Here is a 17110-nt window from a genome sequence, read left to right as displayed (position 1 = left end):
CAATGAATTGCTTCGTGAATGTGTGCCACAGCTTGTTCAGAGTCCAATTACTGTGATAGGAGCAACTGCTTTTGTTTATAACAATTCTGGAAATTGAAGCTTTAAAAATATTCTATTGAGTGTTCTGTTGAAGTCTCATCCAAGTACTTCATTGATATATATATTTTTAAAAATCTGAACAGAGTAGCCAAATGATACCAAGTTAGAGGCAGTAATGTGTAAAATCGCTTTCATGAAGATGTTCTGGTTTATTTCCTTCAGTCCAGGGAGCAGAGCCCGGAAAGCTCTCACTTTACAGAGGCTTTGATCTTCCCATCTCAGTCTAGCTGTTGGCTGTTGAGTCCTGCATTTGTTAGCCACTAGCTTTTGGCTCCTTTGCATACAGTTTTGATGTAGTTCTTTGTTCTTGTTGTTTTTAATGAAGAAGCGAAACTTCAGAAGAATGCAAAGTATTTAGGTACGGAGGTAAATAATTTGTTTTGAGTGAAAACAGAAAAGTTTCTTTTAAAGCTTTGTGTTCTCTGATAAAATAATTTGATCAAATTATTTAAATCATTGATTAATGAGACTTAACATCATGCTTGGAACCTGGGGTACAGAGAATAGAACTTGCACTACAGCATTTCCTCTTTTCAAGGGTTAAGTACATTAACTCATTTATTCCATCAACAGTTACATATTTAACCTCTAGCAAATGTCATATTTCTCTGGAAATATAATAAAAAAAAATTTCTAGTTCTGAGCTCTTGGAGTTTATAGTCTAATAAATAAATACAAATGTAAAATCACATGTGAAAAATTGAAACAGGCGGGAGGTATTGGTGCTATGGTAATCTACAAGGGGATTTGATTCTGGCAGAGCTGGTTACTTAAAAACTTTCTATTGTTTCTTATTAGCCCAATTTTGGGGTGACAAAATATATAACAGTATTTCCTTTTCTAGTATTTCCTTTTCATGGGGTTAGGGCATCCATATAGCAGAGTTCTGACCAACAAAACAAATTTCAGTCTGCTGGAGGATGTTGGTCATAAGAGGGGCAAACCAGGCTGGTGATGCTATTCTATGTGTCTTTATTGAATGTGGATGTGATGTCTGGAGTTGCAACAGGCAACTTAAGATTATCAGAAAAGGCCAACAGAACAGCAGAAACATCAAACTTTGCCTTACCGATTTTCTGAAACAAAGAATGCTGCAATTGCTCACTTTCAGACTTCTTGTTACGTAATAATAAAAATTCCTATTTGCTTAATCCACTGTTAGTCATATGTTTACTTGCAGCCAAGCACATTCTTAAGTGCTGTTAAGGGAGTTCAGAGAAAGTTTCCCTGAAGTCTTGACTAATTGATGTTTGAAGAATGAGCAAGGTTTAACTAGATGATGGAAGAGTTTCTATGCAAATATTTGTGACAGGAGGTGATTGGTGCCCACAAAGGGTGGCAATACAAAAGTGAAGGGAAGAGAGAATGGAGAGAGATGAAGGGCAAGACCTTACAGCCTTTCCAGGCCATGTTAAAGTTTTGTTTTTGAGAAACTTGGAAAGCCATTGAAAGGTGTGAAGTAGGGGAGGATAATATAATACTTGTCCATTGTTAGACAAATGCAGTAAGTGCTGTGAGTTGTATTATGAATGCACGGAGGTAAGAAATACGTCTTTCAGGAGGGCAGAAAAGGTCGCCATTGTGTTGAATATTAAATAAAGAGAAGAAAGTCACCAGAAACAAAATGAGGAGAAAGAGTTGTGGACAGAGGAAAGAGAAATATGATCAGAGTGCTGCTGGTATAAATTAATGGTGCATTTAGGTTCCCATGAGTAGCATAGTTTGTGTTAAGTGTAGGGCTCCTCCATGAAAGGAATGGAAGGTGCATTTACAAATGTAGGTGTATAGGCAAGATCATCAAACCTCTGAAACAAAGCCTGAGTTATAGTTAGGATGACAGTATAATTTATTACCCAAACTGGGAAACTTTCGGAGTGAAAAACGGTGCTATAAATTGTCGAACAATTGTCATTCATCAGCTCTCTCCAGGGCAAATTGGAATGTAATCTATGGTCACTCTACTTGGGTAGATTAAATATATTGAAATATATTGGACAACCGGAATAATTAATTGGCTTTTAATAAGAAAATTTGCGCATACCATCTCCCAACTTAAGAATGAATGTCCCACTTCTAGAAAGCTATCACAAATGCTAAGAACCTGCCTTTGGAGTTGCATATAATAATTCTAATTTATACTCTTAAACAGTTAAACTGTCTTCCAGCTTTTGAAGCTTTGAAATCAGCTTCCATTTACCAATTATGAGATGCTTTTCTACTGCTATCTACTTATCTCCATGAACCCACTTTCTCTTTGAATTGGAATACAGGTCTTTCTAGTCTCATTTCTCTTCATAGCTTGTGTTAATCAGAATCATTTTTATTGCAAGGGACAGAAACCCAACTGTGGGAGACATGCTGATCACCATCAAATATTCCAGCTCTCTACCTCCTGGGCCCATGGCTGAATTGCACTTGCAGGTCTCCCTCAGAGGGGAAATGTTTACTATTGCTGTATCAGATCGTTTAATGGCTGCTGTGTGTCTCTGCTGTAGAGAATGACAGCATTCTATATTGCTGCTTCTCCATCTGCTGGTTTCTAGAGTGAGCACAACGTGCAGAGAAGAGTCCCCTTTTAATGCACAATGAATATGAAAATGAGAGACAGCAGCAAACTTTGCTGTTTGAAGCCATTGAGGTTTTTGAGATTGTTACTGCATCATAACCTAGCCTATTCTGGCTGATAAGCCAACTCAAACTAGCCCAAGTGAAAAGGAGAAATCGTATTCTGGGGTTTGGAGGAATTGTGGGGCAGCTCACAGAATGTACAGAAATAGAACCAGGGCCTTAGGGGATTGAAATGATGAGCTAAGAACTATCTGAACACACACATTTTCTTCCTGTTTTCTTTCCCCTCCCTCTCCTTCCATCCTTGCACCCTTATTTCTCATCACTGCTCATCTTTGTTTTGCTTCATTCTGCACATTGCACTCATCTAGAAAGAAAGAATTGTGCCGGAAGCCCTACATTTACTTTGTCCTAATTGAACATGTCCAAGGGAAAGTATTTCATTGCTCCCAGTTTCCAGGTGACAACCACTGGAAAATAATCTGATTGGCTCTGAGTGGGCTGTGGATACCTCCCTGAACCACCCACACTGACAGAAGTGTCAGCTTTGCTTGCTAGCATGTGTGCACATGTTTTTGACTACTGTATGTTCAATTTATAGTTCCTTAGCAGAATTTTATTTAAACTAGTTTCCATTTTGTGGATGTCAGTTCAGAAAAAACTAGATAGTAGTTAACCTGCTTAATACCATGTGTAATTAGAGGTGCTAATATTGTCTTCACAGACCCCCTCAGGTAGTCTTGCTGTCTTGTGTGCTATGACTGGCTTCCTCTGTCTCTCCATATTACCTATTACCGTTAGTAGATACCCTTTGAATTTCTTGCATTAGATTAAATAAGATATACTGAGTTTGCTAAAATTTGATGTTATTTATTGCATGCCCCAAACACTAAATTTTTTGGGTTTCTATTTGTGAGATGTGCTTTTCTGGTGATGTTATAGAAGTTCTTGCTAATCTGAGAGAAGAAAATACTTTATATTTGTATTTATTTAATTTGTTACTATCTTCTGAGATGGGGCCTCACTATGCTATGTTGCCCAGCCTAGGGTGCAGTGGCTATTTACGGGTGCAACCACAGTGCACTGCAGCCTCAAATTCTAGGCCTCCAGTAATATAACTTTATTTTTAGATAAGAAATGCTGCACTGTAATGCTGGGAAAGAGAAGCCATTGAGCCTTGCAATAAGCCAGTTCTCCTTCAAAATATTAATTAAGCCTGAGTCTGTTATAGGTGTTTCCTTTAACTTACTGATTTTTCTTGTTATCTCACTTAGTGATGTGGATGGAAGCATCTTTGGTAAGTAGAAAACTGCTCTGTATTGTTCTTTACTCAGAAGAACTGTAAATCTTACCCTTGACTTTTGTGCTAGCAAGCAGCAGAACTGCTACAATTAATCAGAGATGGTGTCTGGGCAAGTAGCTAAAACTTTAGAACCTTGCTACTCACGCTGTGGTCTGTGGTCTAGACTTGGTGTCCACTGGGAGCTTGTTGGAATTAGCCCAGCCCCATGGAATCTGTGGTTTAACAAGGGCCTCAGGTGATCTACAAGCATTTAAAAGTTTGAGAAACACTGCTCTAAAGATTAGAATCAGCTTCCTGGTAAGGTTTGGGGAGCCTAGACTGTTTGGGCTTCGAATGTAACTGACATCTTCAGGAAGACGGGAAATGCCTGCCTTCCCAAAGATGTCAGTTATATTCAAAAGTTGTATCACCTGACACATGATACAATGTTCACATCCTCTGACCATGACCTTTTGGGGGAGACATTGCTAATTGCTTATGTCATTCTTTCCACCAGGCTTCTTCAGGATGCTTCTCTACCTGCAGTCCAGACAGCTTTTATGGAAGCCTAAGAGTTGGCCTGAGGCTGGGAACATTGGCTTATGCCCTGCAATCCCAGAGCTTTGGGAGGCTGAAGCGGGAAGATTGCCTGAGCCCAGGAGTACTAGACCAGCCTAGGCAACATGGCAAGACTCCTGTCTCTAAAAAAGTAAGAATTAGCTGGGCATGATGGCACATGCCTGTCGTCCCTGCTACTTTGAGTCCAGGAGGTTGAGGCTGCAATGAGCCATATTTGTGCCATTGCACTGCAGCCTGTGTGACAAAGCAAGACCCTGCCTCAAAAAAAAAAAAAAAAAAAAAAAAAAAAAAAGTTGGCCTGAGAATTAAAAATGATTTATCATTCCTGCCTGAAGACCAGTTGTTTGCTAGGCAGTACCCAACAGGCAAAACAGACCAAAGAGAAGTCTAGGTTACGGAATCTTGTGGGTGTGGGTTTCAGCTGGTTTCTTGGTGAAGTAACAAAGTCAAGGTCATGAGTTAGACCCAGGAACAAACCAAGTAATGTGTTAATCTGTTCCTCCCAGTTTTGCTCTTGCCCATAATTTGTGCTTAAGTTTTGCTAACTGATTTTGATATTTGTTAATCCTTATCTTGATGTCACTAACCATCTATTCCTTTGAATTATAACTTACTCTCTTGGTCTTGTTGGGGCACTTTGGGAAGGATTGCCTTATTTAATGGATCCATGTTCAAATGTTTTTGTTTGTTTGATTTTAAACAGATAGGGAGGGTCTCTGTCGCCCAGGCTGGAGTCAAATGGTACAATCATGGTTCCTTGCAGCCTCGTACTCCTGGGCTCAAGTAATCCCCCTGCCTCAGCCTCCCAAGTAGCCGGGACTAAAGTCATGTGCCGTCACACCTGGCTAGTTTTTAAATTTTTTTGTAGAGACCATGTCTTGGTTGGTCAGGCTGGTCTTGAACTCTTGGCCTCAAGTGATCCTCCCGCCTCAGTCTCTGATGTGTTGGGATTAGGGGCTTGAACCACCATGCTCAATAACACTGGTTGTCTGTCTTTATCTGGGCCCTTGCAAAGGGGGAAGGAAAAACACCTTCTGTTCAGTGACCTTAGACTGAATACTTCTCAAGGTCAGCTGTTAGTCCAAATTGTTACTTCACCTAAGGAAATTGAGACACTGGATTAGAATCTACTCCCATTGCCTTTCTGAATGGGCTTTACCCTTTATTGCTCCCCATGGTTACTAAGTATATAGGATCTGAATCGGCTTACTAAGTTCCAATGACAGTTCCACTATTTCTTGGCATGTGACTTAGGGCAACTTATCTTTTTTTTTTTTTTTCCTTCTGTAATATGAAGTGATTCTAGAGCCTAATTCTCAGGGTTGAATTTTCAGGGGGGTTCCCAAGATAAATGAGAATTACATAAGATCTAGCACAGTACCTGAAATGTAAGGAGAATGCACTTACTTACCAGTGTCCACCCATTTCATTATGGTCATTATCTTTAGGAAGACTATGGTTATGTTGGAAGTAGGGAGTTGGCCAAGGTTCACCAGATATAATTGCAACTACTTTTTTTGTTGTTTTGAGACAAGGTCTTGCTCTGTCATCCAGGCTGGAGTGTAGTGGCACAATCGGAGCTCGCTGTACCTCAACCTCCCGGGTTCAAGAAATCCTCCCACCTCAGTCTCCTGAGTAGCTGGGTTCACAGGCGAGCCTTACCACACCTGGCTAATTTTGGTGCTTTGTGTAGAGACAGGGTTTCGCCATGTTGCCCAGGTTGGTCTTGAACACTTGAGCTCAAGTGATCCGCCTGCCTCAGCTTCCCAAAGTGCTGTGATTATAGGCGTGAGCCCCTGTATCTGGCCAAAGCAGCTACAATTTTTAAAAAGTTTCCCTCCTCTAGTCAGACTATACCTCTTCATTGCCAGGTAAAATTGTTCTGAGTATATCCGAATCACCAGTTTGATTAAATCCAGGGTAATTCCCCTCAAACCCTGCCACGTTTAACATAAACCAACATAGTTTGAATAAGTGTAATTAACACTCAAACACATTTTCTATTGATCAGAATTCAGGCTTTATTATTGAGCAACAAAAAGAGCTAAAACTTAATTCCAAGCATGTGTAGTTGAAGTTTGCAAAGCGGAATATTGTTCACAAAACACATTCAATGTTTAAACACTGTTTATTTGAAGAACAGAATATATTTAATTGTATGCTTCTAAAAAGCCCATTTCCCTCCAAGTCTAAACTTTGTAGTTTAATATTAAGCAATAACGTTATTTTGTACAATCTAGTTAAACAAGCAGAATAGCACTTGGCAGAATAAACAATTGCACAGACGTATGCAATTTTCCAAGATAACATTCTTTAAATTCAGTTCTCAGCTTCCAAAGATTGGTTGCCCATAATAGACTTAAATATATAATGATGGCTAAAAAAAAAAAGTATACAACAATGTAAAAAAGGAAACATAAGTCCACTCTGTCTCATAAAAGGTGGGAGTAAGGATGCTAAATGTAGCTTCTTTTGTTCTATTTCCCTTTATCATGCAATCTGTTTCTTTGATCTGCCTTAAGGTTACCCATTTAAGTTATAGGTTGTAATGCAATGGTGGGAATGAAAATTGATCAAATATGCACCTTGTCATTTCCTTATAAATTGCGGCTGGAAACTTCCAAAAAAGTGGGGTAGGCATGAAGAAAAATAAAATAAAATCGGAACCTCTTCAGGGGTTTGTGTTTTGATATGGCAGATAAGATACAAATCCCACCAGGAGATGCAGCAGTTCAAAAAAAGGGTAATGGGCTAACAAGGTATTATTGCCAGCAAGGGATGGAATGAGGAACAGGCTGAAAAGTTTTTGGATTATAGAGCACCTAGAGTCTCTGATTTAGGGAATTCTTGTTAATCAAATATACACTAAACTTGCAAGGGAAAATCTTCCAGGTAGCCTAAGCTTGCTTTTCTGGAGTGATGAGATGCATAGCTACTCTGATTTGTTTTAAAACAGACTGGGTTTATACAAGTGAGAAAGACTAGTAAAGAAAGATTTTAGTCTGTTTTGCAGAAGCCATTTTATCTGCATGCACATGAATCAGTATTTCTGATTCCCTATACCCCAGGAAGGGCAAAAACCCAAAGAAACGTGTTAGCAAAATTGGCTGACTCTGTCAGACTCTGTCATATTGCTATGGGCATTGATTTTTGTGTTTCAATTTTTTAATAAGTAAAAATGATAATTTTTACTTGTTAGAGATCATCAACTTATAAGTTATGATGAATCTTGCTTGGAGGACACATTGGAGAAAGGCCTATTAAGGGATGGTAAACTCGCATATGTACCTCTTGCTGCTGCGACAGACCTCATCACTCCACTTGCCCTGAGCTGATTGAGAGAACAGTACACAGTTTTCCTGCTTGCCACCGTTAGGCTGTGCACTGTCCCAGTTGAGGAAGGAGATAGTGACTCCATTGACGTCAACAAACTTGCCTTCCGTCACCATGTCATTGATGCCCAGCCAAAAGTCATTGACACCCGGCAGGCTCCTTTTACCATAGTCTCGGAGGGCGTTGATTTCGTCGGAGTTCCTGGGGATAACCAGGATTCCTCCTTTGGAAATGCAGTCTTCATTGGCGTCGTGGAAATGCTTCAAGCCTTCTGAAGCAAGGTAGCATTTCTTGTGAACTTTAGTGCCTCGGAGACAGACTGTGAAGATGTGAAATTTAACATATTAAGATACATTTTGAGCGTATTATGACTAGAGCTGGACCTGGCAAATAGCAATAAGTATTTGTGGAATGAAGTATGATAATGATGAGACAACTATTACAATTTTCTATGTGCCAGACAACATGTTAAGCACTTTACGTAAATTAAGTCACATAATCTTGACAACCCCATGAAGTTGTATTTTATTTACCCCTATTTTTACATATCAGGATATTTAGACTTAGAGAAGTTGTTACTTTGTGACACCTTAGCATTTTTTTAAACGAAGTAATTTTTGCAGCATGTGAGATCACAGCTACCCAAAAGCAGGTCTGCCCTATCCCAAGACATGGCCTTTAAACCTCATGCTGTTCTGATATATACATGCTTGCTACTCTGTGTAGCTCCATTTATGTGCTGGATTTCTTTGGGAGTTTTGGAATTAGATGATATTTAATACTTAAAAAAAATGCTTGGTGTGGTGGCTCACGCCTATAATCCCAGCACTTTGGGATGCAAAGGTGGGCGGATCACAAGATCAAGAGTTCAAGACCAGTCTGGCCAACATAGTGAAACCCCGTCTCTACAAAAAACACAAAAAATTAGCTGGATGTGGTGGTGTGTGCCTATAATCTCAGCTACTCAGGAGGCTGAGGCAGGAGAATCATGTGAACCCAGGAGGCAGAGGTTGCAATGAGCCGAGATTGTGCCATTATACTCCAGCCCAGGCGACAATGTGAGAATCTGTCTCAAAAATAAATAAAATTCTAGGTTTGCATGTGGAGAGACAGTGGTTTTCTTAAGCAGATAACTGAGCCTTGGTAATATTGTTTAGATTATTCAGGATAAACCAAACATACAGTTTTAGGGTATTAGCATTGGAGAGTCAGGCCTCAGAGCCATAGTGCCTGGGTTTAGGTCTCATCTCTGACATTTAACTAGCTGTGTATATCTTGAGCAAATTACTTACCTTCTTTTTGCCTCAGTTTCCTCATCTGTAAAATTAGAATCATAATAGCTTATGTTGCTGGAGGATTAATGGATTTGTGTTTATAAAGAAAAACTCACCTTCTGCTGTAACCATTTTACCGTCTTTTAACTTTCTAATTCTGTTCCCCTGGAAACCTGATAAAGGGAATATGTTGCCGTTGTTACTAGGCAACATTACTTATGGTAAAAATGACCCAGATTGGTACCATGCATCTGGCCTGGGAGTTACAAATACTTGATGGAAAGCCATCACTTCAGTCTTCCCTGAAGGCAGTAACTTGTAATGAGGCAGGTCTCTTGTGAGGACCCTCAACACCCTGATTTTGAAATTGCTGCAAAGGATATTAGCTCCTGGGGGGATGAGCCTTGTAAACCAGGGCTGTTCCTGAACCCTCTCAGTGTGGCTCACTTCCTCACCCCTTGGAGAATAGCTCCTGGGCAGTAGCGCATGTGGCTGCATAGCTGTGGGGAGGAACACTGGCGCTGCCCTGTTGGCGCAAGCTGCAGTTCTAACCCCTGTCCTTCCAGCATCTTAGGCTGGGTGTGGCCTGAGTGAGTCCTGGTGGCCTGATAGGCACTTAGCTGTCATCCAATAAATGTTAATCATTTTAGTCATTTCATAATTGCTTCATTCTGTTTCACTACCCTTTAGAGAATAACTATGGACTGACTTTTCCAATGTATTACTGAACTACTTATTTTTATTTCTATACCACTCATATATAGGAGAATGGGGTTATAAATGAAGTTGATTTCCTAAAACAATCATCTCCCAGCATTGGGGCCCTCTTATTGGCCACATTGTTGATTTGTCAATGTTTCTCTTAAAAAGATGTCCCCCAGAAATCCAGAAATTTTCCTGTCTCCTTTGGGACAAGGCATTGAAGAGGTCTGCACCTTACCTGTCTGCAGGGCTTGGATTTCCTTCAAGGCATTGACTTCTGTCCAGAGCTTTTCAATTTGAGTCTTCAGATCTCCATTCCTGTCTGGGGAAAATTTTAGGGTGGAATAGGGTAGGTGGGTGAAAAGCATATGATTAAAATAAAATCAAGCTTTGGAATGTAGGACCCAAAGTGATAGTGGTTTTGGTGAACCTGAGCCCAGTGTATACAAAAAAAGAAAAAAAAAATGCATGAAAATAACTTGGGGCTGGCGCAGAGGCTCACACTTGTAATCCCAGCACTTTGGGAGACCAAGGTGGGTGAATGACTTGAGGCCGGGAGTTTGCGACCTCCTGGGGCCAATATAGCGAAACCCTATCTCGACTAAAAGTACAAAAATTAGCTAGGCATAGTGTTGAGTGCCTGTAATTCCCACTGTTTGGGAAGCTGAGGCATGAGAATTGCTTGAACTTGGGAGGTGGAGGTTGCAGTGAGCCGAGATCATGCCCCTGCACTCCAGCCTTGGTGAAGGGAGTAAGACTGTATCCCCCCACCTCTCCCCCTGCAAAAAAAAAAAAAAAAAAAAAAAAAAAAAAAAAGGAAGAAGGAAAGGAGGAAGGGAAAAAAAGAAAAAAATAATAACTTGGACAAGAAGATTCCTAAGAGCTTCATGGTGATCATAATACTAGAAGGTCTTTCTGTGAGATTGAGGCTCCTCCTGTCTCTTAAGTCCCATCCTGTGACTTTAGGCTTGTTGACTTTCAGGGTCATCTGAGAAAATGAGCTCGATCTCATCTTTCCTATGTGTTCATTCTGCTAGGATCACTCTTGCTCCAATGCTTTCCTGTATTCTTAGCAAGCTTAAATATCTCCTTCTGAGAAGGCTTTCGGGGTTCTCCTGTAATTCAGTATCCCTTCTGCTAATCTCTTTAAAACTTATTTTTCTTCATTCTCTAGTCTCGGTTCACATTTTATTTTATTCCATAGTTTATAGAATATTCCCTATATTTTCTATTCTGTTTTACCTCAGTTCATCTGCCTTGTTATTCTTGATGCTTCTGATGCTTACCATGATGCTTGGCACATAATAGGTGTTCATAATACTGTCTAGTGAATATACACTTTATGGTATATAAAATTGTTATTTTTCACTTGCTCTTCAAACATAGCTATGAAGGGAGAAAAATTAGATGACCATTGAAGAATGAGGACAAGTCCAATGGGAGTGACTCAAAAGATACATGGTAGAACTCATACTCAGACTTATTTGGGTCCCCAAGTCCCCTGTCCCCAGTGTTCCTACTCAACCCATGCCTCAGGTATGGTGGCCCCTAGCAGGTTTAAGTGCTAAAGGCTCATGGAGAAATTAGGTATTAGCAACTTAAGTCTTGTATGTTCCTGGATGAGGCTAAAGGATCTTTATGGCTGTCCTTGACCAATCTTGGCTATAAGTAAGTGACAGAAAACAAGCAACCTTGGTTAAACTGAAATTTCAGGCCCAATAAGAATTCTCTTAGAAGACTGGCAGCTTGTGAGGTCTTCAAAAGCAGGAATTATAAATCATAATAAAAATTATTAAAAGCCTTCACATACTGTCAGAGATCAATTCTTTCAGTAGTGTTTTGAGAGAGACACTATCACTGTTTCCATTCTACAGAAGAAATAGAGTCCCAGAAAGCTGAATTCACTTGACGAAGGTCACCCAGCTAGTAAAACGCAGAATTGGGATTTGAATTTGCCCAGGTCCAGGTCTGTTCTCTTTTCCATCCCTCTTACCTGCTTCTGCACAGTGATTGCCTCAACCTTCTTGGTCCCGAGCACATGGCCCCAGACAGAGAAGATACTTAAAGCTTGCTATGAACTGTCCCCAACTGCTGCTTTATGGGGATGCCATAGAGGCAGTCTATGTTCTGTACCGGATTTTTCAGGGCAGTCTAAAATTCACATGTGCTAATTCACTGTCCCCTTAAATGTGCTTCGTAAGCCAGATGTTTCATTTGGGTTAGGAAACTGTCTTCTGGAATATCCAGGGGTAGCCCCTGCCTCTGTTTTACTTAATGCTACACATCAGTTCTCAAAGCACCCCATAGCTCAGTTCAGAAATACAAAGATTTCAAAGATTTTTATCTATGTAACCATTTAATCCAGAAAAAATGTAAGGGTGCATTCAGAATGCAAATTCATCAGCTCGTGGGGGGCAGGCTTCCAAAGACTACTGAAGACTTGCTTCTAAGGTATAAGCTGTCACCTCTACAAATGTCATCCCCCATCCCTCTCGGCTTCCTGCTCCATTCTCCTTAAATAAGTGGTCTCCACTGGGAGATTGTAAACATTGTAATTAACATGAAGACACATGAATTGATATTAGGCTTCTGGGAGATGGTTATGAAATTCATTATCCAGGGATTGGCTGTAGCTTCCATCCTTTGTAGCTGATGTAGATGTCTTTTGTGTACAACAAACAAAGGGAATATGTGGAACAACTACTGACCTGTAAGTCATATTTTATTCATGAATGCAACACATAAATAGACCTTTGAAGCAAGTGCCAGAGAGATCTTGTGTTTGAAGCTAACTTCTTCAGTTGCTATTTTGAGTCCCCCAGAAGGCTCCCTTTGATTTTATTGTTGCTCTCCAGAAGTAGACACAGTGTAGAAACACAAAAGTCATTCCCAGAAGACATGGCCAGTAAAACCATTACAGGATGTTGGATTGTCAAAGTGTGTGGGACTGGGCACTCCCATACACAGAAGACGGGAGGATGGATTGGTGTTATCATTTGGAGAGACAATTTGAAAGTATAATTAACCTGCAATTTTACTGCTGGAAATTTCTTAGAACATCCTAACATGGGGAGCAACACGTGTGCAAAGCAGTTACTTTTGAGGCTATTGAATCAAAAAGAGATGTGTTAGGAGAGATCAGATTAAGTGATGATGCATCCAAACAATGAAATATTATGCAGCTGTTAAAACGAATAAAGTATTGCTTACCCTGGTAACTATCCAAGGTTTAATAGATGAAATAAATTTATTTGCCTACCAAACATTTTGCATAGCCAATTCTTAATATTGTTAAAAATATGTATTTTAATTGCACCTTTTAAAAACTTGGTGAATAGGCCGAGTGTGGTGGCTCACACCTGCAATACCGTCACCTGACGTAAGGAGTTTGAGACCAGCCTGGCCAACATGGTGAAACCCCATCTATACTAAATATGTACAAAAATCAGCTGGGCATGGTGGCGAGCACTTGTAGTCCCAGCTATCTGGGAGGCTGAGGCACTAGAATTGTTTGAACCTGGGAAGTAGAGGTTGTAGTAAGCTGAGATCACACCACTGCACTCCAGACTAGGTGACAAAGTGAGACTCTTCTCAAAACAACCCTACAAAAAACAAAACACAAAACTTCTGGGAATAGTATTACCCGATAGTTAATAGTGGATAAATTTTGTAGTGAGGATAGGGAGAGAGAAAACGGCTTTCACTTTTGATCTCATAAACACTGATACTATTATATTTCAAGGTACTTAAACTATTTTAAAGGTATATGGACGGATGGGGATATAACTGCTTGACCGGTTTACGTTTATTGCTTCACCTACTGTAGAATCTACTTTCTTGGACCTAATGGCAAAAAGTAACAAACTATATTGGGGGAATGATACTTAAGAAGTGTGTACCTTGTCAGTTGCACATGTGGTTATGAGGGAGGGAGTAGGGAAGGCAGCAGGAAAGAAGTGGGAAAGAAAGGTGGGGAGAGAGAAGAGAGTGAGAGGAGGAAGGGGGAGGGAAGGCTCCTGGATAATCTAGATGTGACCTAAGCTGCGATTACTTCAGAAACGCCCACACAGCACACACATGCACACGCAGTCACGTTCAGACCCTCTTCACACATTCCTACTGTGTGATCACCACTCATGAGGAGCGCCACTCCATCCAGCGGTGAAGAAACGCTGGCCACAGAAATGTGCCACATTACCCAGCATCTTCTCTCTCCCCCATCCTTTTGATATCATCTTCAGCAATATGTTTCACCTCATGAGAAATATTTTAATCTTTCACTGAAAGAAGTATATAGTATTTCATGCGTAAGGAAAAAAGATTTCACTTAATACGTTTTGCACTAGCCAGGCGCAGTGCTTCACGCCTGTAATCCCTGCACTTAGGGAGGCCGAGGAGGGCGGATCATGAGGTCAGAAGATCGAGACCGTCCTGGCCAACACGCTGAAACCCCGTCTCTTCTAAAAATACAAAAAATTAGCCGGGCATGGTGGCGGGCGCCTGCAGTCTCAGCTACTGAGGAGGCTGAGGCAGGAGAATGGCGTGAACCCGGGAGGCGGAGCTTGCAGCGAGCCGAGATTGTGCCACTGCACTCCAGCCTGGGCAACAGGGCGACACTCTGTCTCAAAGAGAAAAAAAAAAAAAAAAAACACTTGCGCCAGACCTAACTTTTGTAAATGAATGCCCCTGAAAAATGGTACTTTATAATCATTAAAGAACAAGACCCCTGTTTACCTACCAGCCATCTGTCATGTCAAATAGACTTTAACCTTGTTGAAATTTGTATGTGTGTGTTGTTCCTAATGAAGTGAAAATAAGGAAATAAAGTCATAATCTGAAATATCCTGAAATGAAAATGATGCAGAGGATGTGATAAAACATGACCCTGTGTCTTGCTTTTTTCTTTTCCTTTGGTTTCAGCATATTGCAAATACCTTGCCGTCATCTTTGCTCTTTTCAATTTCTTTAACGTGTTAACCCAATTCAAGCCACTCAAAATTTGTGGTTGCCTGGAGATTCAATTTTGCATCACAATGCCTTCAAATACTAGATGACTTTGCATATTGACTTCTTTAAGTTGGAGAGATTCAATGTCTTTGTCATGAAAAAGTTTATATGGTATGGGTTGTCCCTATACTGCCAAGGATATGGAACTATAGCGAATGATAACTAATGACAAAACAGGAAGTCACAATTACCAAAAGCTCTATCCTCTGCTACACATTGAATAAGATTATACTTATCTTAAAATATAACTGAATCAAGGGACTCAATATCTACTAGTGAAACTGTGTGCTCTGTTAATACATTCCTCTTGCCCCATATTAATAACACCAGATGTTCAGATATCCAGATGAGCTTCCTCTGAAGCACATTCTATTTAAGCCCACGTAACAAAAAATACACAGTACAGAATTCTTTTATTAAATTTTTCCGTTTTGTTTGTTTTAAAAACAGCCTAGTTTCTTTAAAATCAAAGTATCCTAGATAATTAAAACATCACTGAATTCCCTGAGATGCCATATAGGGATGATGGCATGGTGCCATCACCAAAGACAGTCTCCCAGAGGAGTTCGGAAATTAACATCGTCCACACCTCCGCATACTGTGTAAGCCTAGAATTTTGCTTGACTGAGAAGCCCCATTACCTTTCACGCGGCGTTTGCTGTGCTTCCTGACTTTTAATCTGGACGTAAGGCTGGTGGTCTGGTCCAGGAGTAAGGTGATCACCAGGATGCAAATTACAAGTCCATTCTTTGCCATGGCTCTGGGGCAAGCCTGCTGAGCCACGTTGCCAGCGCCCCTAAAGCAGCTGTGGAGAGATAGACTACACAGCTACATCTTGCTCTGGGATATCTGGGGCTGGCTTATAAGAGTGAGTTTGGGAGGTTGGCTGGAATCCTGCTGACGAAATGTTTGAATGCCTCTGCTGGCCACAGCATAAGGTGGCCCCTTGTTCTTGCGCCTCATGTTAGGCTGTCTATTTATTTAATTTTTGCTGCATTTCCTAGTGATGTGCCTTTTTGGAGTGGGTCAAAATTAACTACAGGTTTTGCCTGCTTTCTTTCTTTTTTTAAATTTAAAGTCTGAGAAGCTTGGGGTATTTGTGAAAAATTCTTTTATTTGGAGCTCTGAAATTCACTAAGTGTTCTGGAAAATGGATTCAATTTAGTTTTCAGGGCAAAAAAAAAAAAAAAAAAGGAAGGGAAAGTTACTTCGTGTGTGTGTGTGTGGGTGTGTGTGATGCTACAGCACCATTCATTTAAGCCAGTGTGTCTACTCACACTCATGTGTCTGCACAGCTCAAGTGGAGCTTGGAAGCAGTTTTCTCAGTGGGATTTATGGAGATTGCAGAAATAGATACTTGATGATAAAATAGAGGGCTTTCCTCCATTAGGATTTTGTGGACTCATCAAGAATTACTTTCTTGGGGCCGGGTGTGGTGGCTCACGCCTGTAGTCCAGTGGGAGGCCAAGGTGGGTGGATCCCTTGAGGTCAGGAGTTTGAGACCAGCCTGGGCAACATGGCAAAACACTGTCTCTACAAAAAATAAAATCTGTCAGGCTCGGTGGCACATGCTTGCAGTCCTGGCTATATCTGGGAGGTTGAGGCGTGAGAATCACCTGAGCCCAGGAGTTCGAGATCACTGCACCTCAGCCTGGGCAACAGAGTGAGAATCTGTTTAAAATAAATAAAATAAATAAAAACTTCTTGGGTAAAACATACCTTAGAGTGAAAAGAAAATTTTAAAAAGTAAATTATTTCCATTAGAATAAGAATTAAAGTATTATACCAATAGCTATTTTTTCAGGTCCTCACCAATCATTTTTCCTTGAACACATTAAACAACACTTTCAAGTGCATGATATAATTAACAGAGAAATGTAGTGAGACACCGGGCCTGGTGGCTCACTCCTGTAGTCCCAGCACTTTCAGAGGCTGAGGTGGGAGGATCACTTGAGGTCAAGAGTTCAAGACCAGCCTGGTCCACATGGTGAAACCCCGTCTCTACTAAAAAATGCAAAAAAATTAGTTGGGCTTGGTGGCAGGAGTCTGTAGTCCCAGCTACTCTGGAGGCTGGGGCAGGAGAATTGCTTGAACTCAGAAGGCAGAAGTTGCAATGAGCCAGGATTGTGTCACAGCACTCTAGCCTGGGCGACAGAGCCAGACTCCTTCTCAAATAAAAAATAAAATAAATGTAATGAGAGACTCAATTATTCCTACCTTTAACCATAGGCTTTAAGCACAAGTTTTGGGGACCTGATAGGCTTTT

General features: G+C 40.6%; 1 protein-coding gene across 1 annotated transcript; it reads right to left on the bottom strand.

The window, feature by feature from the left end:
- Nucleotides 1–6524: 6524 nt before the first annotated feature.
- CLEC3A (C-type lectin domain family 3 member A) lies at nucleotides 6525–15681 on the bottom strand. Its single transcript, XM_005592613.4, has 3 exons — nucleotides 15486–15681; nucleotides 10076–10159; nucleotides 6525–8180 (listed from the first exon to the last, which is right to left on the bottom strand). Exons 1-3 carry the CDS (start codon nucleotides 15598–15600, stop codon nucleotides 7789–7791), a joined length of 591 nt encoding a protein of 196 aa, XP_005592670.2. The 5' UTR covers nucleotides 15601–15681; the 3' UTR covers nucleotides 6525–7788.
- Nucleotides 15682–17110: the final 1429 nt, after the last annotated feature.

Source organism: Macaca fascicularis, chromosome 20, assembly GCF_037993035.2.
Source record: "Macaca fascicularis isolate 582-1 chromosome 20, T2T-MFA8v1.1".
NCBI lineage: Eukaryota > Metazoa > Chordata > Mammalia > Primates > Cercopithecidae > Macaca > Macaca fascicularis.
The sequence above is the reverse complement of the archived record's forward strand: the minus strand, read 5'-3'. Positions and strand labels throughout refer to the sequence as shown.